The sequence below is a fragment of the Oryzias latipes genome, chromosome 14, assembly GCF_002234675.1.
Source record: "Oryzias latipes chromosome 14, ASM223467v1".
Taxonomy (NCBI): Eukaryota; Metazoa; Chordata; class Actinopteri; order Beloniformes; family Adrianichthyidae; genus Oryzias; species Oryzias latipes.
In genome coordinates, this window is record NC_019872.2 from 17,006,346 (window position 1) to 17,033,318 (window position 26,973).

The following is a 26,973-nucleotide window of genomic DNA, read 5'->3' on the forward strand; positions in this document are numbered from 1 at the left end:
TCCTTCAGAAACCAAATAACCAGCACTGTCCTATAATTTAAAACACTTCTGTGGCTCAGAAAAATGCTTTCACAAACAAATTCTTTTTTCTTCTTCACTGATATTCCCAGATGTCAACACTTTGTAGAACATCTGAGGGTCATATTTATTTCCTGTATCCAGATAGACTGACTGTACTGCAGGTTTTGTCAAGAGGGAGCCTTAAAAGGTGAGAAAAGCATCAGAAAACTGGAACTTGTGCTGTCCTTCCACGACGTGCTCTTTCAATATTTCTCTTACTTTCTTTTAAGGTTTCCAGAATGGTTTTCAAGTCTGTTTTTCTTTGTGTGCTGCTGTTCCTAGAATGTAAGTATGCAAAATCACGAGATTTTTGCAGCTTTGTGGCAGATGTCAACCAAGAAAATGTCAAAATGCACAACAGTGCATCAACATCCCGGCTGCAAGGGAAAGTCAAGTTACACAAAGGAACTAGGTGCTTATTTTACCATACAGCCTCCCCTCAAGAAAAAGAAAAAACATCTAAATATTGAAGTATTTTTACCTTTCTTTATTTTTGCAAGCAGCAACATGACAGCAAGTTTAAGGCTATATTCCCAGATTGCAGTCTTTAGAACTATATTGATTTTACCCATATATTTGTCAAGTAATTGTAATAAATATTAAAACAACATTTTTAGGACATCATAATGTAGGTCCCTGAAACCACATTGCTATATTCCAGGGATGCAACAATTCACTTTTCCACGATTCGGTTCAAACCTTAATTTTTGTGTCACGACTATGTTTTGATTTGATATATGATTTGGTATTATAAAACAAAACAAAACGAAAAATTCAAAAAAATCCTTTTTTAATTTGCTAATAGATTGATTGACAAGATCAGCAGCCAATGAGGACACAGAATACAGGGCTCCGTTAAAAAAAGTGCGTAAAATTGCACCAATGGGTGAACCATGATATAGCAAGGGACCACTATATGTTAAAATTAGCACAACACACCTATTTGACAACGTAACCATATGCAAAAGTCAGCAGTACGTCCCGTTCCCCGATAACATACTGTTCAGTTTTAAACCATTAATTGAGGAAATCCTACTACAGACCATTTAAAAAAATAAAATATGATGAAAAAGGCATTTATTTCCATAAATCCATTCAAAATTAACACTTTCCTAGAATATAGATTCAGGGCCCACTGTTTATTTGACTTCATGTCTTTAGTTTTACATAAATTGGGGTTCCAGCTCATAAAACCCACAAAAACAGCTACATTGTGCAGGTGCTTTAATATTAGTAGATGTTTATTTGGTGAAACTCATTTTAAAACATTCATGACCTGATAAATCTGGGCAATTTTTTTTTTACAGTATTCAGATTTTTTTTAAATCCTGTTTTCGTAGGTTTCATGAGCTGGAACACCAATGAATGTAAAAAGAAACAAATAAATACTTGACATTGATTTAATAGTGGACCCTGAATCTAGACTCTTTAAAAGTTGAATTGCTTGAATAGAATTATGGAATGCATACACATGATATTCTATTTTCTTGGAGAGGGTCTGTTCATTCAATTTGCTTACTTTATCTTAAAAATATAGTTTTTTTTTATATCAAAGAGACCTTGAATGAAAATGAAACTGTAATTTTTAATGGATATAGAAGAGTTAGATTCCCAGGGCAGTTAAAGTTAGTCCGACTCTTGCCCCATTTGCGAGTTAATAACCGCTGGAGCAGATGTTTCCAACAGCTGGACAGACAACACTGAACTGACAGCACATTTCTCACAGCTGACCACATGAGTACCTTAAACGTAACAAGGGATTTTATATTTTAAAGGGTTATCTGATAACTAGAGATTAGCTCTGGAACACAATACACTTTATTTCATCCGTTTGAAACATGAAAGGTTTAGGAGTGAGTGTAGCAACACCTGATGCTTGTATTTTAAAATCTACATTATGCCTGCGAGAGGGATAAATATGGAGCTGAATGACAAAAAAAGAGGGAACTTGTTTCTTTTTGTAAAAAAAAAATGTGGGAAATTACAACAATGGTTCACGACACTAAATGGTTTTATCTAGTTTCACAAAGAAGGGAACTTATGTTACTGTTTCACTCTGCAGCAAGGAGTGAAACAGCAGAAATCTGTGAATAATAGCTGGTGCTCACTTCACCAGACACTTGTCGTGCAGGACCACAAACTGATGTTTGCAGTTTTACCTTACTTTCCATATGCGTGATTTAGATTGGGTTTGTTTAAGATCAGTAGGTTAACACATTTTTCTTTTTTTTCAAACTCTATCCTTTAAACCACAATTCTTGATTTGGTGAATCACATCCAACAACATCGGCTCAAAGACATTTTCATCAGTGGATGATGTATAAGTGATTTATCTCCAAAATGATTGGACATTTGAATGTCCTTGCTGTCTAGTGGCTCTCCAAGTCTTTACTTTACATAAACTTCTATTTTTTAGTCACACTTAGTTTCTTTCATGTCATTGTTTTACTTTAACCCACAAGAACCCAGATCAATTTCTACTGAATAATTAAATAATGCAGAATAAAGCACAAACAAAGACGACCACTAAACACGTTTTTTCTGTTGCACTGATTTGTCTGTTACACTGATGTCCTCATGGCTTCTTACGAGTTAAAGCTGGTTAGATGACATTTTATCTCTGTTTACATTATAATAAATTAAAAAGAAACCGTGACCTCTTACATACACAAGTGTTAAAAATGTTAGCTCAAAGAAAAAAATATATAATTTTATTTTGACAGCTTCTCTGTGATATTTTTTTACACTCGATTACACCTACACTTAATTAACCTTATCACTTACAAGCTTTAAGAAGTCATTTCTGCTATAATCAACTTTTGAAATGTTATGGGCTCTTTTTTGTTGTTTAATAAATCTGTTACTTGTATCTGACAAACTGCTTTTAAATCGAATATGTATTTTATTTGATTTTGTCATGAAAGTCTGCTTTCATTATTCATTTAAATTATAAAAAGTATTTTAACTCTTAGAAACAAGGATCTGCTGTTCAAGAAAAGATTTTAAGGTAGAAATTTCTAAAGTCAGTTTTTGATTCAGTTACCTAAATGTTACAGAATTTTGTACAGACAGAAAGTTCTCTGTTGAGTAAAGGCAAAAATACAACAATGCAGAACAAATTATGGATATCTGATACTATAATCATGATTATTGAGTTGCATTTGAGCTCAAGCAGTGGACTTTCATGCAGATACACCTTTGTTCGTCACATTCTTTTTTTTTTTTTTTTTTTTGCGATTGTTTTAGCTTTAGTTGCAGCGTCGTATTCAGTGTCGAGGCACGCAGGGATGTTTGCTGAGGTTTGATGCAACCTGGACCGGCTCCCTGGTGAACACGGTTCTACTACACTGGACCTGTCAGTCCATGAGCCAGTCAGTCAGATGGTTTTGGGGAAAGCCGAGGAGAGGCACGGTGAAGGCTCCGAGCAAAGGAAGAGGCCCCCCTGAATGCTGCTAAGACAAGTATTCCCTCCAGTCAATCACAGCCCACAGAGCTGTTCAAATGATGCAAGATTTCTCAAGAGGTTTGCAGGATGGAAGAGGGTGAAGATAGGCCTAATGTCACACACTGAGGGCAGACCTTGTCAATTACCATACATTGCATGAAGTCTTAGAAAGGTGGACCTTAAATCTATAGAGCTTCGAAAAGGCTGTATTACTGGTGTCAATAAAAGCAGCATCACCGGTTCACTGTGGGAGGTGTTAATCCCTGACTAATGAACTCTGCTTCTGCCAATAGCTTTGCTGTTGCATTCGTGGACATCCCTGCCTGTGTTTGTGTGTGTATTTGTGTGTGTGTGTTTGGTAAGGGATTCAGAAACAGAGGGACAGGCTCCACTCTCCCGTCCCCCAGCCTGACAGGCAGAACTCAGCCGCACAATTTCACGGTTTGTGGGCAGTACACACCACTGCCTTCCCATCCCTGAGACCCACAGAAAAACAGTGTGGGTGTGTGTGAGCCTATGTACATAAACAAACACACACACACGCATAGTCTGCCATTAATCGTTGGGTAAAGAAGAAATCAAATATTAATCCGTCAACATCCACCTAGAGATGAAAAAGAGGGGGAAAAAAGGTGCGGACTTACCATTTTGTTATTGATTTCATGAAAATGAATTTCACAGACTTTCTCTACGATGTCTTCACTCTCAAAAGTTATGAAACCAAATCCTATGCAAAGAGAAACAGAAGAGGGGAAGGGAGGGAAAAAGAGACAGGGAACGGGTGAGTGAAGAGCCTTCACAAAACTTTAGCAACATGAACTCAAAGAAAAATGCACGAGGAGACAGAATATCATCATGAGTCAGATCCTGAGACTATGCGAGCACATCTGTGGAGATTGGCTTCGGCATGAGAACAAGTGAACAAGACAGACATTGTCCTCTTTAAATCAGGAATTTGATGAAATCTGCTACATTATTAAGGGCACTCAAGGATCTCCTCCACAAAGAAAAGATGGAAAAACAGCACAAAGCTCATTTAATGAGATCCAGGGAGCTAAGGCCCAGCATCTGAATTTCATTAAATGCATTTTGTGTTCTTTTTATTGAAATCTCACTCTATAACAAGCCCCCATTTTTATGTTAATACAGGCCTTAGAATGAATGTGTCGTTGACAGAGGGATTTTCATGCCATATTTATAGGATAAAAGCTTAACCCCTCTTTTAACACAAAGACAGAGAGACATGATGCCGTTAGACTTTTGAACAAAAGTGGATTGCAATGCTCTGCTCTGTGTTTTGATGGTGATGCACAAAGCAATCTAGCTTCTGCATAGCTAGGGTTGAAAGAAAAACAGATATTCCATTACTTTTTGAAGAAGAGAAAGTGCTGGTGAAAAGAGCAGCAAGTGGGACTGAAGGGAAACGTTTTGGCTTTTTTAAATTTTTTTGAAACATCCGGCAGAAGAAAAGCACCTCTGGCTGAGCAGCTGTCACTCTAATCATCGCCGCAAATGAGTCCCACGCATTGCTAACACCATCAATCTATTATCATTTAGGCTTTTGCGTAATGCACAAACTCCTGCACACACCGCTGTCGGACACACACATAACACTGTGTGTTGTTTGTGTGTCTGAGATTTTACTGTATTTCCTTCACTGAGGTGCTTTATCTCTTAAATCTTTGGCTAAACATGACCAAAGCTGCATAACAAAGAAAACTTATTATATTGCTGGATTTACTAGATGTATAAAATACTGACCATTTGCTGCAATAGAGATGTTGTTGTGTGCAATTGCTATTATCCTTTTTTTTGTATAAACTTTATGAAAATCCTTAAAACATAAAGGGGAAAACACAATATATGTTTTGTTTTTTTACTATGGAAAAACTTATTTAAAAAGATTATAGTCAACTGAGCAAAAAACTAATAAAAAACAAAACAAAACACTTGACTTTGGCTAAGGATTTTAAGTATCTACAACCATAAAAAGTTGGGAGGCAAAATTAGATGATTGTGAACAATCCTTGCGCTGCACTGTGGGGTAGTGGTTACTCTCGCCTCACAGCGAGAAGGCCCGAGTTCAAATCCTGGTTGGAACTTTTCTGTGTGGAGTCTGCATGTTCTTCCCGTGCATGTGCAGGTTTTCTCCAGGCCCTCCAGCTGCTTCCCACAGGTCCAGAACAGGAATCATGGATTAAATGGTGGTTCTAAATTGAATCGGTTAGTTCAAAAGGGGCCCAAGTCCACAATTTTTCAAAATAGAGATATTATATGTTCTATGGTCTTCAAGGGAAAAGCTATCTGATTATGTGCAAAAAAGTCCGAAGTCCGTTGTAATGTATTGACTATGCTTGACATTTAAAATCCATTAAGTGCAAATTTCCTGGATTTAGGCCTCCATTGCATGGGTTTTGCTTTATCCCATAGATGGCAGCACTAGTTATCCAATATGGCAGCGTGCCTGTTTAATTCAAGAAGAGCCCAAGTCCAGAGACTTTAGTTTGCTAGTCCTCTGAAATTACAAAAGTGAGGTGATTCATATTATAGCTTTTGTAAGCTATGAACTGGTGCTTAACCTGGGTAAAGTATTAATCATGTGGTGTAGCCTCCCTTTAAGCTATGCAACTAAAATAATTTCCAGGAAAAACAAACCTTTTGGACTTGGGCCCCTTTTGAACTAACCGATTCAATTGTGTGTGGCTATGTGGCGACTGTGTGCTTTGCCTAAACCCAGTGCTTCTCAAATAGTGATGCGATGCCAGGGGGGGCGCTCAGCCGCACAGTAGCAGCGGTTTTAGGCACATGTAATACTTGCAATTAACGTGGGACGGTGGCGGCAGCGGTTCAGTGCTTAGAAAAAAATCTGTGCCACTATTGGTTTTCAATTATCTGTTAATATGACAGAGTTTGTAACAGCCTGAAACTGTGAACTGCTGTCCCTGCAGCTGCTCCTGTCACACGCGGCTCACGTGTGTGAGAAGCAAAGGGGAGGGATAGTGGGCTTAGGCTGCAAAGTGGAACGGCGCACGCGGAGCGCTACCTAGTTTGTACAACAGCAGGATCATCGTGTGGCTTTAGATTACTCAGCTCAAGCTAATAATATCATTCTTTATTAACTATTGTAGACATTTTTATGATGTGTCTTTATTTTTCTATCAATGTTTTCTTTGTCTGCCTATCATTGTCAGTATTTGACATAAAGACAGCAGGTAATGCAGTAAAACAGCTGAAAAAAAAAATCGCCTCTATGTTTTTTACCTATTTCTTTAGACTAAAACTGTTAAATATATTGGTGCTGCTGTGTTAATGTTTCAGATCAATTAACATTTAATATTATTTATTGATTGAATTATTTTTCTCAGCATCAAATGGTTCAGTTGGTCAAAATGTTTCTAGTTTAAACAAGGAATGACAGATTTTTCTATTTCAGGCACTTTAAGCTACTTTTCTGTTTTAGACTATAACAGGGTTTCTGTGTGGCAAGATTAAGTTAATATTTGTTGAAAATGGATTTATATTGCTTTTTTTTCTTTTGTTAATGTTAAAAGATACAATTCTAGGTATACTCACACAATTTTTGTATACTGATCTTATTTCTTGTCACCGCTGCGAGTGTGTGGTAGCTGGGAAAGGCTTCAGCAACCCTCTAGCAGGGGTGTTGGACTCCGTGCCTCTAATGGTTTCTCAAAAATACGGTCCTACTTGCTCCTCATTACATAGGTGTGTTTTTGCTAAGCTACAATGACAGGTTCGTTGAAAACATGTAGGACAATGACCCTCAAGGCCTGGAGTTTGACACCCGTGCAATAAGGTATTAAACAGCTTTGGAAGATGGATGGATGGAAGGCCAATCCTCAATAAAAGCTGAAGTTTTGGCAGAATCTTTGCAAAATTTTCAACAAGGATATGACAGATTAGGTTCAGGGGAAAACACCACTTCAATTTTCTTCTGCTAAAGGATAATCTATCCATCTATCATTGTTTCATAACCTGCTAAATCCCTTTCAGGGTCATGAGGTTGCTGGAGCCTATCCTAAATACTGTTGGGCAAAGGCAGGACACCCTCAACAGGTTGCCAGTCTGTTGTGACCACACACTCACACGTACAGCAAGGGGCACTTTAGAGATACCAATGATCCCATGAAGCATGTTTTTCTGTCTGTGGGAAGAGTCCGGATTGCCCAGAGAAAACCCAGGCATGCACGGGGAGAACATGCAAACTCCAAAAAGAAACGACCCAGCCTGGAGTTGAACTAAGGTCTTCTCTTTGTGTGGCACGAGTGCTAACCACTACACCACTGACATAAGATTTTATCATCAAGCCAACTGTATCATCTGTGTTCTTTCAAAAAAATAAAGAAGCTGTGCTGCAATAGAGATGAATCAGCATTAAGCTGCTTAGCTGCTTTATATTGTCTTTGCACCAGCACCAGAATTAAGTGTGTTATAGTGTATTATAAGTGTGGTATTCTGCAAAGCAGCTTACTCTATTAATTCATCAGATCTTGCCAGAGAGATAAAGATTTCTTTGTCAGGAGCTGTTTGTGTTGCTCACCGCAGCAGGCGGCCTATCACAAACACTGACATTTATAGTTGTGTCATAAAGTCTTTATCAAGCATTTCTCTCTGCTGCTCCCTCTTCAGTTCCTCCTTCATGACAAAGAAAAGACTCCCCCACCCTCCAAACCTCTCTTTGGGCACAAACTGCAGCATATCACAGCAATGTTGTCAAAGAAAGGGTTGGAAACCTAATACCCATTCAATGTGAACATCTCATGTAATGAGCTCTTATTAGACAGAATGTCAGTTTTCTCAACACAGGCTGTGGTAAGGGGTTGGGCAGGGGGGTAGATGAGGCAGAGGTGATGACGACAGGCACGTGGGAGGGGTGGTTGGCGGTGGGGGTGGGGGGTCCCTTCAGCGCAAGAAGCACTTTTGACAACCAACAAATCAACCGCCAGGAGTAATTTGTCACAGAGGAGTGGAGGTAGAGAGAGTGAAGTGGGATGGAGAGGGAAAGAGAGAGTGGAGAGAAAAAGATGGAGATGGTGGAGGGGGGGTATAAAGGGGTAGTGGGGGCAGAAAAAGTGACAAGGGAAGAGGTTAACACACATGGCCCCTGTCGCAACACTCCTTCCTGCTGCTACAGGCAGCTCCTCCATCAAGTGACAGGACATTTTCCACTGCACCATTATATCCAGTGGGGTCACACCCACAGATACCACCAGCAGGGCCCGTCCACCCATGACTGGATCTGTTTAAATGAACAAAAACACATTTTGCTACTCTGTCAGTCTGAATGGATGTATAGCATGCATTAAAAAAACCCTAACATCTGCAATTTCTCCTTTGTTGGCTGCAGACACACCTACATTCTCAGCTGCTTGTGGGATATCTGAACATTGCTTTGACTCTCTAGCTCTTTGGGCTGTAGAGGCCTGTTTCGCACACTCCTTACAGGCAATTACAGGCCACAGAGCGGCATAAACCTTTCTCTGTGCTCACCTCTTCCTCCACTGTAAGACTGTTCACAGTTATCTACACAGGCCAGCGCCCTACAGAAACTATTTAAAACTGTCAAAGCTGACAAACACAGGGAAAGAGGTGTCAACATGCTCACGATGAAAAATATTCTGACAGCTTAAACGACGCCCCACACATGGAAACACGTAGACTTTTTTTTACAGCTGATAATGAGTGGTAGAAAGTCTGTGGCTGAACCCTCTACAGCCCCTCACAACCCCAACCTTACATTACAGGTGGAACAAAAATGTCAAGCAATATTGGAGCCATCCAAACAAACAGATTTGAGCCAGATGCCATCTTGAACAAGGAAAAGAGACATGTATCTATTTTTCTAGAAGTGGATGCATTGGAAGGGAGCGGAGAAGGGAGCTTGTGGCTCACTGGCTGTAGCACCACTGATACAGGCTTTTTCCAATGACATTTTTTCATCTGCTCCTGATTCACAATAACTTAGATATACTCAGAAATGTAAATGTAATCTTACTTTACTTAATATACAGTACAGACCAAAAGTTCTCATTCATTTGGAGGAGAAGGTGTGTCCAAACTTTTGGTCTGTACTGTATTTCCACCATCATGAGAAAAATGCTACAAGAACATGTTGAGAACACCCAAAAGACAATTTTCATTAGAGTGTGTCTTTAACCAGGACTATGCTCTGCCTCATCTCATCCTCCCTCTGCATCTGAAGGGAGTCCACTTTCATGGATTCTTTCCAGCCTCATTATAACCTTATCATATTCCTCCTTTACTTCACACTCAACTCAGGTTTCTTTGCTTTTGTTGTTCCCACGTTCTCCACCCACCTTGAGCCATGAGCAGATCACCGGAAAACTTGCAAATTGATGCAGAAAGACAGACTTAGACATGAAAGGTGGCATCTCTAAAATTCTGTCTTCTGAAACCTAGATGTATCTTTCACATTTTCCCTTTGATGTCTAATCTGATCTCCTCCTTACAGATTGGAAGTGGCTTCAGAATTTTTACATTAAATATTAAAAAAAAAGCTTCTGTCAAATGTTCACCTTTACTTTTCTTTCCTCAAAGCATTTATCAAACAGTAAGAGCCATAGTCAGAAGCCGAGTTATTACCAGTTGAGACTTATAGTAGTAAAGATTTGTGACAGTATGAAGATGTGTGGGGGTGGTGATAAGTCTAACATAAATTTTACAGTTGCTATGTATAACAAGCACCCCCAACTCCCTGATGGCTGCAGCTGAACATGAAGCAGTAAATACATGACAGAGAATGCAAAGCACACATGCATCATCACTGAAACACGGATACACCTGGACTTCATTCAGCATCTTTATGGGTCAATCTTAACAAGTAACTGAACAAGATAAAGGACAAAACAAAAAGAAACGCAGATGTTTTTTGTCTTTGTTTTCTTTTACATTTTTCTTTCTTTTTTTTTTTTTTACTGAATCTAACTTAGATGAATTATCATATTTATAAGCATTTTACTGTAGATTCTTTTGCATTAAAATACATATCTTTAGTTATTTTTGTTTTAAGACCAACCAAAGATTTTTGAATAGTTTTTTTTTCCCAATAATTGTAAAAAAGTATTACATTTAAAAGCAGTTTTAATGTTAGGGGTCTTCTGTAATGTAAAGGATAAGTAAAACATATTTGTAATTTAGAATATTGAATAATAATAACATCAAAGCAGAAATTCCATGTTTTAAAGAAAAATCTGTATTAACATGAAAAAATATAACCATAAATGTTATTTATTATTATATTATTTTTTCATTGAAAATGGTATTTAAAGTAAAAAGAAAAAACAAACAACAGGAGGAAAACGCCTAAACTAATAAAATAAAACAAAAGGTCACACACTCTGAGGTTTTATTGGATTATGCTTAGCTTTAATTTCAGCCCACATTTGCCATGATGTCATTTCAAGCTAACGAAATGTCAGAACATTTATTTATGGAGCTGCACTCATTTTTTTCCACCATCGTGTACCAACAATAGCAGAGTCTGTTCCATAAAGTCTGTTCCAAAAAAACCACAAGACTCTCAAAGGCATTATAGTCGGGCTTAATGGAACTGATTTCTGAGTGAAAATCCTGTCTCCGTCAGTCCCAGTTTCATCCCAGCATAGTGATGCTGAAATACAGACATATTGTTAGGCGTTTCATCACTGCCATTAATTGAACGAGCGCAAAGACAACTGTTTTTGTCAATTGGGGCCGGTAACTTCTCTGGTTAATCTGATTGGCCGAAATTTCTGATGATGATAAAATGATAAAATGCAGAGAGCCGCATGCAGCTAAAGAGCCGCCTCTTAGCCACCCCCTGCTCTGAAAACTGAAAGTCCCGCCTCGCTGCCTCGCCGGATTTGACATGCAAATTTCAGCAAATCAGATCAACCAGAAAGGTTTCAGCCCCTAGGTGACAAACACACCCCTGAACCCCGCCCCCAAGTGGCAAAAACGCCCTCTTAAAACTGCGTGCAAACCCAGGGAGCGCACAGGAGCGAAGTGAGCTCCCAGGATCACCTCTCAGTTAAGATTGCAGGCATGTAGTTGTAAAACACAGGGTCGCTCGGTTAGAATTGGGCCTGTGTGGTTGAAAGATAAACTCACTCAGTTCCTGAATACACCAGATCAGTTGTCTTTGTGCTTGTTCAATTTATAGCAGCGATGAAACGCCATAATATTGTCAGTAAGTCCGGCTGTTGTCTTCAAACATTTCTTACATGCACCGTATTTTTCTAACTATAAGGCCGTCTTAAAAGCCTTATTTTTTTTCAAAAATGACAGAGCACTTTATATATGGATCAATTCTGGTTGTGTTTACTGATGTCGAAGCGATTTTGAGATCCATGGCACTCGGTCAAAATGTGTAGTTGGGTGTTATCATGAATACACTAATGTAGCTAACGTTTAGCGGTCTCATACTGCATTTCTTTATACGTGCTACTAACAAGATTGGGAGTTAGTGTAGTTGCAGTAATGTTTGTTTTAACCATATCAGTCTGTTTTTTTACATGTTGCAAATAAGGTCTGGGGTTGGACAAGTATTGTATTCTTATTATATTAGCGCAGCTAATGGCTAATGTGTACCTTCTAGAATGACTGTGAACGCAGTTAATAAAGTCTGGCTGACAGACTTATATTTGACTCATTTGTTTTGCGTAAGGCGCCTCATAAATGACATATGGTTAAAAAAAATAGCCCATTCATTGACGGTACACCTTAACATCCAGTGTGCCCTATGGTGCAGGAAAAACATATTTTTTCAATTCTGGTATAAAGATCAGGCGTTATCAAACCTAAAAGTTAGCAGTTTGAAAACATCCAGTAAATCATATATCATATAGATGTAGAGTGTTTTACTGATGTTTCCAACTGTCACAAAGATACTAAATATAACCTGGAGAAGTGATGTGTTTTTCCCGCTAGTGTTTCACTTCAACTGAAAAGTTATGATCAGACATTAGGTATTTTTGATTTATTTTTGCTGACACGCAGGACAGGTAAACATGTAAATCCACTGCTCTGACAGTGCTGGGCTGTTGTTAGCAGCAATGTGTAATGAGAGCAGGCTGCTGCAGAGCATCTCTGACTGCTCCTGCTGTCGACATACTGTGGTCCAAGTAAGTGCAACAAGATGGAGTAAGTGTCAGTCGTGCCTCCTGGGACACAAATATACCACAGACATATATGCACATGCCTTTACAGTCAAAAGCACAGTGGCACATGCTTGGCTTCTACTGACCATTGGTGCACCCCACCTGCAGTTTAAAAACAGCTCCACCTTTACATCCTAAATGAAATGGGGATCATGCCCTTATTATGCATGATCAAACCTTCCCTTGTCCCATTAGAAGAAAGTCTACAGAAAGCTCCTGCCCTGTCTGTCTGTCTCTGTGCCATGTCTTCCAACCCTGATCTTCTTGTAATGCAGAGCAGCAGACAGAGGCAGTCCAAACACCCACAGCACAGTTAGACTCCTTTGATCAGTATTTCCGTCTGCTATTACTAGAGATCCAGAGCCCCAGGCATTAATCCCCTGTTTAATACAGTTAACGCTATGAACTCTCCAACACCACAAGGCACATCTCTCAGCGAGAAGAAGAAGAACAAAAAATTGGAAAATGCCGCAACTGTAAATTGTCTTTTGGCTCTTTTAAATAAATTTTGCAGGCTCAACTAGTTCCCCTTTCAAGGTGAAATCACTATCTGTTAGAATCCGAGCGATAGGAAGGTGGATGTCTTTGGGTTTGGGGGTTTGTGGGAGAATCTATGGACTGACAGTCAAAATAATTCCTGAAATAAAAAATATACTAAACAATTGAAACAATTGACATTATTTCCAAAAAAGGTGGTATAATGTGGTTACATCATAACACATTTTTAATGTCAACTGTAAAAACACAAAATTCTTCATAAAAATATGAAATGATCGTCTTGTTGATAAAGATGGGTATTCCAGTAAATGTATTAAATGACACATCCATCTAAGTAAGTTTCACAAAGCCACACTAAACGCACTTTAAAAAATTTGGTGCTTTTATTTATTAGAGAAAAACCTTGATTTAATTTTCAGGAAAGTCCTAACTAGATACATTTTCACTCTGCTGTCTACCACAGTCTAGCTGCAGTCAGCTTTTAATGAGAACCGTGTTCTTTTGATCCCTTTAACAAAAATGAAAGGGAAACTTTAAGAGAAATGTGTATGCTTCAATCTCACAGTTTGTGTAGGTGTGTGAACTTGATAGCCCTGTTGGGATTTCACCAAAGCTAATCTCTCTTTGGGCTTTGTCAGAACAGCATGCAGTGTGTCAACCCCCCGTTTGAGCAAAACATAAAGGTGATGATTACTATTTGTGTGTAGGTGGCTGTATGAGCAAAGCATGAGGGGAAAAAAACTGGTTTAAAATCGGGTCACAATTACCACACACAGCATTTTGGATGGTTACTGTCTCTGTCAAGAGCCTATACTGAAGGGCCCAAAACTGCAGAAAATGGGTCTTGTGGTAGGAACTCAGACATTTGAATAAATAAACTCCATCCATCCATTTTCCAAACCCGTTTAATCCCCTTCAGGGCCATGGGGTTGATGGATCATAGCCTAGCTACTGTTAAGTGAAGGCGAGGTACACCCCAGATAGGACGCTACCCCGTTGCAGGGCCACACAATCACACACATTCACATAAACACGCAGGAACAATTTAGAGACATGCATGTGTTTGTGTCTGAGGGGGGGAGCTGGAGTGCCTGGGGAAAACCCATGGGGAAAACATGCAAACTGCACACAGAAAGGGCCCAGCAAGGATTCAAACCAAGGCTTTCTTGCTGTGAGGTTGAGAATGCTTAACACCCCAGTGGAGCACGAGAAAAACATTTTAACTCAAATGCAGGTAATGACCCAAATGGAGAAAAACAAAAAGAGGTGACAGAGCAGATGACCTGTAAAAGAATAAACTGAAAACCAGATAGTCTAATACTTTGAGAATGATTACCGGAAACTTAAACTGTGGAATATTAGTAAATGAAACCAGATGAGACCGTGACAAGCAAGAAAACAAGCTCTAAAACAGAATATTACAAAGAAAACATTAAAAACCAAACCCAAACAAAGGACACAATCCTCACAGTCTCAGACTTTAAAGTGCTAAAAATACATAAGGTAAAATTTCAAAACGTGTTTCATTACTAGAAATATGTCAAAAACAAAGAGCTTAAGAGCAGACTGACATGAAGCATCATGGCAAAGAACCATTAAAAAGTAAGATGACTGAAAATTTATTGAATTAGAATTCAGTGTGATTGCACACAATACACTTGATCTTTATGATTTGATGATGCTATGATTTCTTTGTTTGACCACTTTTCTACATTTTGTTTCTTTTAATGCTCTGGTTTGATCATCGACACTCATCAATTAACCTTGACCTGTTAAAAACAATAGGTGCAAATGACAATATATGGTCTAGGACTTGACAGATAGAAACATCTGGTGGAAGCTCTTAATGAATCCAACAGAAACAAAAAGCTCACTTTCTTGGTCTTATTTCTAGAGCAGCCGGCCTCAGCATGCATGTTGAGAGAACTAGTTCGTTTGTGTCTTTATGTAGGTCAGCTTTCAGAGCTGGCCATCAATTTCTACTGTCCTACTTAAAGAGACACACCGTTTCTATCCAAACACACACCAATGTGTATTTGTAACCTTTGGATTACATGTGAGGTCTAAAATCTGGTCTCTGACTGACTTTATTTATGCTTTTGCCACTTAAGCATATTAAAACTCCAGCAAATATTAGTCTAAACAAATTTTGGGTCTCAGGAAAATTTCCCTTGAAGAGTAGCCAGAGATATAGGACCACCAAAGTTCGCTCTTAAGAAATGAATGTAGGTCTCTCCATCTCTAAAGTTTAAGTTCAAATGTTCTCTAATTTATGGAAGACCCTCATTAGTGCCAAACAATATACCCATAGGTATGAATTTCTCTCCTCTTATATGATCACAGGGCTGCACAAGCGACGACTGAACTGAAGCAATTATCTGTGGAGAAGGTGACTAACTACCCTTTTACTCACGAGCACCTGAACAGCAGGCTAAAAGCAGCATGTCAAAACTGAGATGAAAGGTACAGAGAAAAGAAATGCCAAATGGGCCTACAATAAAAAGAAATAATTGTGAAGCGTGGAGTTCTGATTAGTTCAAAGAAAACTTCACTAAAATACAGTGCATCCCCATTGGGAGGTGTGATGGTGTCTATGAAGCGAAAAGGTCTTCAACCTCAGACCTATTGGGGGGAGAAGCAGACTGTGTAAGGGTGACAGGGAAAGAGCTAACGAACTGAAAATCTTCTTCAATAGATCTAGTTCCCCTACAGCCCAGGTCATACTCCACCCCTCCTCCAACATCTCCAGAACCCTCCACCCCTTCTTCTACTACCCCACCCCCCCAACTCCCTTTTTCCTCAGCTTCCTTGTGCCCACCGGACCAGATTGAAACCATCCCCCACCTTGCTCCTACCTAGCCCCACTTATTGGCTGTGACCGGTCAGGTGAGGAGACAGCTGGAAAGAACTGACCAACGAAAGGCTTCTGGCCCGGAGTCCTATTCAGCTCTCTGTTTTTTTTAGTGCCTCTTTAATTTGGACCTCAGTCTGGAAAGGGTGTCGGCCCCTTGGAAAACCGCATTTCTGGTTCCTGTCCCCAAAAAGACCGCTCCATCTGGCCCAAGTGATTACCGTCCTGTTGCCCTCATGTCTCATGCAGCAAAGGTGCTGGAGAGGATTTTGTTGGCCCACCTAAGACCTCTGGTGAAACCATCTCTTGACCCACTTCAGTTTGTCTACCGACCATGCCTGGGGGTGGATGATGCAGTCATTTATCTGCTGCAGTGTGCTCACTCACACCTGGATGGCAGGGGAGACACTGAGAGTCACATTCTTTGATTTTTCCACTGCGTTCAACACCATCCAGCCCTGGTTCCTGGGTGAGAAGCTGCGGCTAATGGGTGTCAACGGCTCCTTGGTCTCCTGGATCACTGACTCCTTGTTGAAGAGGCCATAGTTCGTCCGGTTGGCCAGTGTCCTGTCTGATGTGGTGACGAGTAGTGTGGAAGCTCCACAGGGCACTGTGCTCTCTCTTTTCCTGTTCACATTGTACACTAGTGACTTCCAGTACAATTCAGAGTCATGTCATCTTCAGAAGTTCTCTGACAACTTTGCGGTTGATTGCTGCATAAATAGTGGGCTGGAGGAGGAATACAGGGAAATCGTGGATGAATTTGTGAGGTATGCTGGAGTAAATCATCTGCTGCTTAATGTGGAAAAGACCCAAGAGATGGTGATTGACTTCAGAAAGAATCCTTCCAATTTGGAACTGGTTTAACACCGCAGCAGGTAGACATCCATGAAGCACCCTGACCAGATGCCCAAACAAGCTCATCAGGCTCCTACATGAGAATAAGTGTGCTTGGTCTCCCCAGCCTCTTCCAGACCACTGAGTTCTTTATCTCCAAGGGGAAGTCCAGCCACCAAGCTGCCTGTACCCAAGTTCTTGTTCTTAAGACAGCTATATGAACAACTTTTTGCCAACCAGTGAAGGCTAGGAAGATATTTTATTTCCACTGGCAATAATTTAAGAGCAAAAATAGTGAGGGCTTCATGGGAAATGTTTTTATAACTTAGCACCTGAAGCTTCTCTGTTTCAAGTTCAATAGTGAATAGCATTATTACCCTAGTACACAAAGCAAGTCCAATGTAGTCTATAATATCTATTTAAGTGTGACAAGTTTGGCACAAAGTATTATTCCTCACAAAAGAGACTCAACTCAACACCAGAATGATAAACTGGAGCAGAGATTTTGAGTTCCTGCCAATTGCTGACATCTTCATTTCTACATAAAACAGAAGAGCTGAAATTCTTTCAGAACATTGTGCAAAGTCTTGCAGGAAGAGAGGAAATTGGTGTTGCTGCAGCAAGCATACTGATTCAAGAATAACAACTTTTATCTTGTATTTGATTTCAATATCATTACATTTCCTTCAAGCATACAGTTTGTTTGTTTTAATACTTTCATGCTCATAGCGCAAAAAACCCACAACAATGAAGATTACACTATAACTTGTTCAAGGAATGTACTACAATATTTATACCAAGAAGTGAGCTAACACAGAATGCCAAGCAATGAAATGCACATCTTTTGGACAAAAACCTGCTAGTCAAATATTCCTGGCCAGTTTGGTAACCAGTTTTTTTAACCCCTACATCGGAAAAAAGCCCATTAATGGCGTGTTTTACACTCAGAAATTGTGTTTCATTTGCATCCGCACTGGTTCTGTTCGGGGAGAATGTACTTTAAATGTGCCCTCATTGTCCTTGCACATAGGTAATAAAACTGCACAGATTGTGCTGTGAAAGCAGGCCCATGTGAATATTTTTCCCCCTCTGGTTAAAACTAATCTTTTTGTTTGTGTTTTTTATGAAGCCCCAGAAATGTCAGATAATTGTGGAAAAGATTTAGATTCTGACAGTACAGTTTGTAGAAACACATGTTGTGAGTGCAGAACATAACAAATAGACTAACTATTTTTGCTCTTGCAATTAGGTCATTATATACCAGGGGCTACTTCCCAAAAAGACAATTTAGGAAAGGAAAAATTCTTCTTTCCACATGTTTCTGTAATTTCTTTTTCCCTTGTATTAATAACATGTCACTGCAGAGCTTATTTTCATATTGGATGCATGGGTAAAACGTGGTTCACCTGCAGCTGCTGCATCCATCCTGTAGTACTGAAATGCTACCTAATAAATGTAAAATGTTAATGATTAAATAGTTGAATGTTGTGAAAATGAGTTAAAGGACAGTCAGATCTACTCAGAAAGAACTCATGAAGGAGCTTAAAGGACAAACGGATGTTGTTCAAAATCCAGCTGGACGAGGCTAATCAAGTACAGCAAAAAACAACGCTAGGATACAACAGAATACAAAGGCTGGTGGATAATTAGTACTAAGTAAATCCGTGAGTCGTGCTGGTTGGTGGAGCCAAGAGGACTTATGAAAACAACAAGCCTGGAGTAAACACTGTTAATGGCAACATTTCTTTTTAGTGACTAAATTCCACATACCCTTTTGGAAAATCTGTTTAATTCCTTAGTCACATTACATTTTTTTCTTTTTTTTGGGGAGGTGTGAGAAAACAAGTTGCCAAGGACTTAATCATAATCGATGAAGTAACCTCTGTCCACATTTAAATGAATGTCCCATCCTCTCTGGTAGGAAGTAATCTAATTCTTTTGGCTAATATCCATACAGTATGAGAAATGAACAAATTCCCACATGCTGGGATGAGGAGAGAGCGACAGGGGGAAAACAGGCATCCATTCATTTTCTAGGGTTCATCCAGGATCAGGTACTGGGGTAGAAGACTGAACTGAATCATTTTCCTCTCACATCCGCCTTCTCCAACTTTACCAGGAGACCCGCAAGGTGTTCTTAGATCAATCAAGATATAGATTATCTTTAGTGAATCCTGGTTCTGCCCCAGAGGTCGTCTCAATAATAAGAAATGTTCGAAACATGTATGCAGTACCTCAACTGGCTTTGGAAGTGGAGTTGGGTAGTTTTAGTCTTCAACCCTTAGCTCTTCAGTGCTTTCTAGAGGGTTGGAAGGAGGACCATTTACTTGTAGCCTCTTCTTAAGATTTTTTTAAAGCTCAAAGTTAGAGTTAAAGTGTTGATTAACAAAAAGATTAACAACTTTGGCTTTAAGATCAGTTCTCTTTTTATCAAAAGAGACATCAGCTCAGAAAGACAGAGCAGTATCTCCTGTTCTTGCTTCAAACTGCTGCTGTTCTTGTGTACCAGCAGAGAAACATATTCTCTAAAAGCACACTAAGTAGATTCACATGAAAAAAGAGAAAGCTTGGAAAATGCTGCTGGGGTTGGACAGCGAGCCTGAGAAGAGATCATGAGCTGTAAAACTCCAAAACTAAATCTCAACATAAAGGCTCAAACTGATAGATTTTTTTCTCGTCCAAATGGAGAATGAACGTAATGAGATACAAAGGTTTGAACCACAAAGGGATTCTTCAGTCAGGAGTGTCAGACTCTTTTGTGCCAAGCAATAGGCCAAGCCTAATAGATGTCTCAATTTCTATCACATACAGTAACAACCGATGCCAGGAGAAGGCAGTGGGAGGTGGGGGCAGGGACCTTTCCGGAGGCCTCTGAGACGATGTGATGAATTTCCTTTGAGGTGGGGAGCAACGCGGGACTTCAAATGAATGAAACAGATATGCACCCTTTGTGTTTTTTGACCTATTGATATAAATATCAATTTCATTACACCTAATTAGCATTTCCCTTTCCCAGTCCATGTGGAAAATTAAAAATTGGAGGAATACGAAGCATGTAAATACAGAGAAGTGGATTTGAAAACTGCCCATTCTCTGACCTTCCACAAAATAATTCAAAATAAAAACAGTTTCATTAAAATAATCCTTTGTACATTGCACAAACCTAATCTTAAGAACATTAAAAAGATCCCTGGTTCTAAAAAAATTATGTCATTTTCTGCCTTCCAAGAAATATATCTTATCAAGAAAGTATTACAATAGCAAAATAAACTTAGTTTAAGTGCCTAGAATTTATTCTCAAAATAAAAATTTTCGGTAACACTTTATATTAAGATTCCTTAACAACCTTTGTTAACTCATTAACAAGCATTTTAATAGAATTTTTAGGGTGTTAGTAAGATATTTATTAGTACAATAAGTCTAATAAGGTTTATTAAATTACTTAGTTAACACATTTACAAACATTATTATTAGGATGTTTTTAAGATGCTATTGATACATTTATTGGCATCTATAATGCCAAGGCACTACATGTTTTTGTAAATGTGTTAACTAAGTAATTTAATAAACTTTATTATTGTACTAATAAATGTCTTCCTAACACCCTAAAAATTCTATCATAATGCTTATTAATGCGTTAACAAAGCTTGTTAAGGAATCTTAATAAAAAGTTTTACCAAATTCTCTGTAAGACCATTTTTCTTACTACACTAGCAGATTTTTCCCCCGCTAATTTTAAAGACCCACTCTCTCGAAAGACGTGTTTTAACATATTCTTTTCATGATGGAGAACATATATAAAGGAAATTATATATGTTGTCCTGAGTATTTTTAAATCCAAATTGTTATGAATAAGAAACAGATGAAAACATGTCTGAAAAAACTTGTAGCTGTGATGAAGAGGCTACTATCAGTGGGCCAAAAACTCCCAGCTCCACACCATCCCAATGCATTGACTTGCAGGCAAATAGATCCATTTAAGTTTTTGTTATCCACGTTTGAGCTGGCATCTGCCTAACCCTAGCTCCAATAATGCTCACCATTTTTGTTGCACCTGTGATGCAAGGTTGGGGTTATGAGGGGCTGTAAGCTATCAGGAGAGAGTGTAAACAAGGTGATGATGAAAAGTGAGGATAGGCTTAGTCCGCGGCAACAGTTCCGAGGCAAATTTCTAATGAACTACTGCTGCTCTGCAAAATCTATGTACTAGAATATGACAAGCTTTTTGACTTGGCTAAAAACTGCATCATAAAAAATTAAAAGACCACTGGAAATGCTTTTACAATAGATCAAAAGATGATTGAAGTGCAACTCTGAAGAAATTTTTTGTTTCAAATTTGACAAATTTTGACATATTTCTATGGGGCCTGCTTTTGCAGTGTAAGCAACAAGTTGCATGCTGTCGGGCTCCAAAGTAAAATTGATGAAGGCAAATTAGAGCTCTCATGGTCGCATGTCCAGACTTTTATTAATATTAAAGTGCGAGGTGTATTCAAAGGCGTGGCAGCAGTTCATCTTTAATGAAGAACACTGATGATGCCACTTTAGAAAGACCCATTACCCTTTTGTAGAGCTTGCCTTAACTGAGTGAGCCAAATGCTTAGAGGCGGAACTGCCACTTGTGTTTACTTTACAGATGCTGTTGCAATGAAAGAGCACTGTTCCAGCAGACAGCCTTTCTCACTCTCTCTACATGTGCACACTCACAAACACAACATGAAATCATCAAGAAACCCATGATGATGTCCCCCCTGTTACTATTGACCCTTGTAATCAAGACCGGCTTTACTGCTTCACAAACACCCCTTTTTCATCAAACGCCTCTCCTTCTCAAAACACCCATTGCCAAAAAAATAAGAGCTGTGGGCTGCTCAAAGGATAGCAGCACAGTTCAACAACAGACCCAATCCCTTCACCACATCCAGGCTTCCTTTAATTGCTTACTTGCACCATAATTGGGTATATAATCAAACGATAAAATGAAAACAGCACAGCTTCTTCATAACTTCAGAATACCCTTTCATCAATGCCTTTGGGCAGTGATTAGTGGAGATGAGAAAGCCCCATGAAGGGGCCATAAGTGCTGCTTATTTCTGTCTTTGTTAAAGTTATTTATCCCACAGCTGTGAGCTAACTCTTCTAAAGGGACACCTGAGGAATGGCAGGGAAGGGTCAGGATCTTAAATTACCACAAATGCAAGAGAATGACTACAAAAAAAAACAAATATGGCAGATTTTAGAAGTCATCACTATGCCCTAACCAAATAAATATTGACCACAAAAAAAACTGAAAAGCCTGGAAAAATTCAAGAGAGTTTGAAAACAGTGAGGAAAAGAGAGAAATTAGGTAAATAAAATTAGGATATAATGTTGCTCTAAAACCTTTTGGGATTTTGTTCAAATTTTCTCATTGTGTAATTTCCATTTAACTGATTTAACATTTAATTTTGTAAAGGACAACCATGTGAAAAGAAGCAACAGTACATTTTGTTCTAGTCTTGAATTTCTGGACATTAAAAAAATGTATCTTGTTCCTCAATTTAAGGTAATAAACAACAATAGATGAACAACAACCAACACAAAATGCTGCAAAATTTAGGAACATTTCCTTGTTGGATAACCCCTTTCATTATATCAGGTTGCCTCCAGAATACTTTTGGGCATTTGAGCACTTGTTTAGTTGAAAGCTGCCCATGTTATTCCTGCTCTACCATTGTGCCTAAACGTTAAGGTGAAATGCTACACTCTGTTTTCATAAAAATGATGGTAAACTGTTTGGCTTAGTGCTACAAAAATATTTTCTGACTTTTTTATGACCACCTTAGACGACCTGTCGATGATATGCCCATGTGTTGCAAAATTTGATCATGTTAGCAAATCTTTTGTTATTTAACTTTGCTGTAGAAATAGAAATATACCTCAACATGTAGTGTCTTCTTATAAATCTTTGGACATAGATGGTCACCGGACAAAATTGAAAATCCTAAGAGGATTGCCACCACTAGAGCGGTCAGTGATGATTGTAAATATAAGCAAAATCAATTCAGCAAAGTACTTTTTCATGCATGCTTCTTTAAGCAATATTTTGCCCAACATTTAGAATGTAAAAGACTGGATCTCTGCATCTCTATTTAGCTCCTCTTTCCCTTGAATTTTTTTCCTTTGCCTCTTTGTAGAATGAGAGCTCATTTCAATCTCAAAGCAGACATCTGTGGAAGCAATACAAGGACTAAATGAGTGAATTTAATTCTGTGCAACCCGGCGACAGCATAGTAGTCACACAAAAACTTGCAAAGCTTCAGCATTATTTTTTAGTCCATTTCCATGTTGGCTTCATGTGTTTTCCATTGTTTGTGGTTTAGTCTTTGGTCAAACCAACTGTTTTATTGTATCCATCACTTTTTGCTCAGTTTTTACCAACTAATGACAGAAAACATGCCAATAAACTTCACAAATCAAATACAAGTATAACCCAAACCAAACTGAAAAAGTGGCTCAAGGAGAATGGGGCTCCTTCAAATATCCATGTTTGATGTTTCCAACAACATCCTGAATATTATTGATTAAGAGATACCACTGTGCAATACTCAATAGAAATCATACTATATCATGTTGATATTTACTTATTCCTGTCTTGTCACTGGAAACAGCTGGCCCAGGACCAAAAACAAAATCGTTTTATCACTGTGGTAAAATGACAATAAAGATTCCTGATTCCTGATACTGCCAACACAAAGTGAAGCTTCTGATGTCTTTAAGGGTGCAGCAACAATATTTTACTGTGCGAAAAAATTTGGACAGGAAAACAAAAGTAAAACCGTGTCTCTAACAGATTTACACAGATTTATATTTCTAATACATATATAATTAATACCATCTTTTCCAATGCTCAACTGTTATTGTCTCTACTCTACCTTTACATTGCTTCAAGTATGGGTAAGCCATTCCACACAGACCTATTTATTTCTTTTTTTTGCTACCATTATATTCAAATTTATTTTTATTTTTAAATGTTGGTCTCCCACTGAATGACCTTTTTTTAAAAAAAACTGAATTGCATAATTACAACCTAAAATGTTCTGCCATGTGGACTATTGCTTCTTTTACTTAAACAGCTAGTCACAGTGAGCCCACGGTTGGTGGTAGTATTGCTCTAAAGGTTTGTATCAGTAAGGTATGGGAGAACAATTAGAGAAACAAACAAAATATATACAAAGTACTGACAGAAAGCTCCATTTGTCTCTGCACGTGTAGTTAACTTAAAATATAAATGAAGCTTTGGTGGTCTTTTTGCCATTTCTTTCCAGTTCATGAGTCTGACACATGTTAAGCATCTTGAATCTGTGACACGATTAAGCACGGTTCAAAAACTTAAAAAAACTTCTGTTTTCAGAATGTCTTCTGACCCCCAGCATTTTCCTGACTTTACTGTCCTGATTTAGAACAATCAGACTGAGAGGATTTCTGCCAAGAACTTTCTCAGCTTCATGCCATTGAAGCTGCGCTGCATTTTTTTGGAGAGGCCTTTTTATTTACTGGCTCAAGAATATCTCAATACATTTTTGGAACTCTGTTTAATTGTATTTTTGAGTCCCTGCTTAAAAGTCAGTTTTTCCTGAACTTACAGAGATAGACGGAGCAAGCAGAAAAGCAAGACATAGAAAATTCAACCATCTGTAGTACTGTAAATGTAAGCTCTTCAGGACAGATGAAGGAAGGAAGGAAGGAAGGGACAGAAACACAGATGAGCAGACATGAGTTAAACATGTTTATTCATGCAGTAAAGCAGCTGAACTATATTGGAGAGGGCTTCAAAGCATAGGATGGCTCCACGTCCTGCATGGCCTTCTCTTCTGGCTAGGCATTCAGTATTTGGCCTTTGAGTGAGGGGCTGATCAATCCCACAGCAGGCTGCCAGGCAGTAGACCCCCCGTTACCATGAGGCTGCTCTTTGAACAAATCCTGCCAGGGGTCATTCTCCCCACGCTTCATCATCTTAAAGGTCAGACACAACAAATGGCATGGAAGACAGCTCTGTCCCTGGCTATAAACCCATAACTGACCGTAAGAACGTCCACCATCAGGCCAGGAGGCCAGCTGGGGTGTAAAGACCGAGCGGGCAATATTTCACCATCATTCAAAGTGTCCATGTACTTTAATTAACAATAATTTACTTGAAATATGCATTTTAAGGAAGAAATGTAACTTGATAAAAGAAAAACTTCAGAAAAGACGATTCTATACAGTCTATGGTATGTTTTGTTATTTCTCTACATTCATTAATGTGCTAAACTCTTTGTTTGAGAGAAATCAAATAAGCAGATTTGCAAAAAGTATGACTTTAATACATCTTTTCAAAATAAGACTAACAAGACCTACAGGTATTAATACATGCAATATTCAAGATGCATGTCTGATGTTGAAAATTATTACTTAGAAGTAATGGTTAACAAAACAGTCACAGAAAAGTGAGCACGGAAATGAGTGAAATTACTTGACTTCATCTGGACGTGCACCTGCACCTTTTCAGAAAAATACATTTGCTTTAAATGACAGCTTTTCAATTTGATGGCATGATTGTGCACACCTGATCTCTGCTACTCAAAGCAGAGATCAGGTGTGTGCTGAACCATTTACATACTTAAGCCATGAAGATGTTCCTTTGAGGAAAAAATAAGCACCAAATGCGTCTTGAGTGTGTTGTAAGGAATAAAAAAGTACTTTAATCAATGATGCCAGTTACAGATATTTCCTCAAACATATAACTGAGAAATGTAATATATTATCTGATTTACATTGGCTCCATGTGGTATTCAAATTCACTTTTATATATTATGGAGAAAACGATCAGTCATTTAAGATTGCAGGCCTCTGTATAACGGTCTCTATATTTGAGTTTGTAAATGCAACTTTGTACAGCTTGACTGAAACTCCAAAAGATAAGAAATATAAAAGCATAGAAGAGGTTTTGATCACAGGTAGAGAAAAAATTTACGCTACATTTGACAGTGACATTGTGACAGAAAAAACACTTAGGGACACATTTTAAAAGTGACAGAGATGTAGCCACAAATGTTTTTATTTTACTGTGCATTTTTGCACTTCTACCATATCCAAGAAAGGTTTCCTTTCCTATAAAGAAGTGCTGAAATCAGGACTCTTAACATTTATGTTGAGAGAATTTTAGATTTTGGAGGATGATTTCTCCAGTCTGTTGGAAATCTACAACAGCTAACCTTTTTTTCCTGTTTTGTTTGACCATGATTTGCACTTGAACAACTATACATAAAACACATAATCCAGAACTGCACAAGATCCATTTTAGAGGATGAATATACATTGGATAGCTTTTACCAAAACACTACACTGACTTTTCCTTTAATTGTTACGAGCCATTACTATTTGGCTTGTTTAACTTACTGTTTATCACAGTGATAGTCAGACATTCACATGGGGCTTCAATACACCACAACCATTTGTCTGTTACTTCGCTAAAGTTAGAAAAATAGCCCTGTATATTTACCGGGGCATTGCTGTTGGCATGTCCACAATCTTCTCACCGATCACCAAAAAATAAGGTAAAATGATATGATACTTTTATTTTTGTAAGCAAAAACAGAAGATGCTCACTTAATGGCTTAATCACAACTGCCATTGAGGCAAAATACGGGTTGTCTAAAAAATGGGCAGACCTGTATGAGGCACGCAGGTGACTCACACGAACAGACAGGTTGTAGACTACTCTGTAATTCTGTAGAGTGAAAAAGCTCATGCATCTATTTTTCTACGGACATGCTGCAGGCAACAAGTCATAGGGAGCATTTATACAACAAGTAAGGATAACATAAGGGTAAAGTAGGTGATGCACGGGTCGTGTTGTATAGATTTTTCATGTTTTCCACCCCTCAAAATCATGTGAACAGCGCAAAGGGTCTGTAAGTGCTGTTCACTTGATAAGTGCATGGTCTTTGTGTGCCCCGTACAGATTTGCCCAATTTACGCCCACAGACAGCCCTATAGCCGTAATGTCAGTGGTGACTAATGGTTTACTAACGAGTAGAGTGGGGCTTAAGGGCACTGTACATCAGCATTGCCTGTACATCATA

The 26,973-nt window shown here is 38.6% G+C and overlaps 1 protein-coding gene across 8 annotated transcripts in view; it reads right to left on the minus strand.

Annotated features, from left to right (window-relative positions):
- msi2 (musashi RNA binding protein 2) overlaps positions 1-26,973 on the minus strand; it is a 313,108-nt gene that overhangs the window by 64,529 nt on the left and 221,606 nt on the right. For all 8 annotated transcript variants that reach the window (XM_023962329.1, XM_023962328.1, XM_023962327.1 and 5 more), the window contains exon 8: positions 4,150-4,232. In XM_023962329.1, the coding sequence (XP_023818097.1) occupies positions 4,150-4,232 (83 nt within the window). The remainder of the gene's footprint in view (positions 1-4,149; positions 4,233-26,973) is intronic.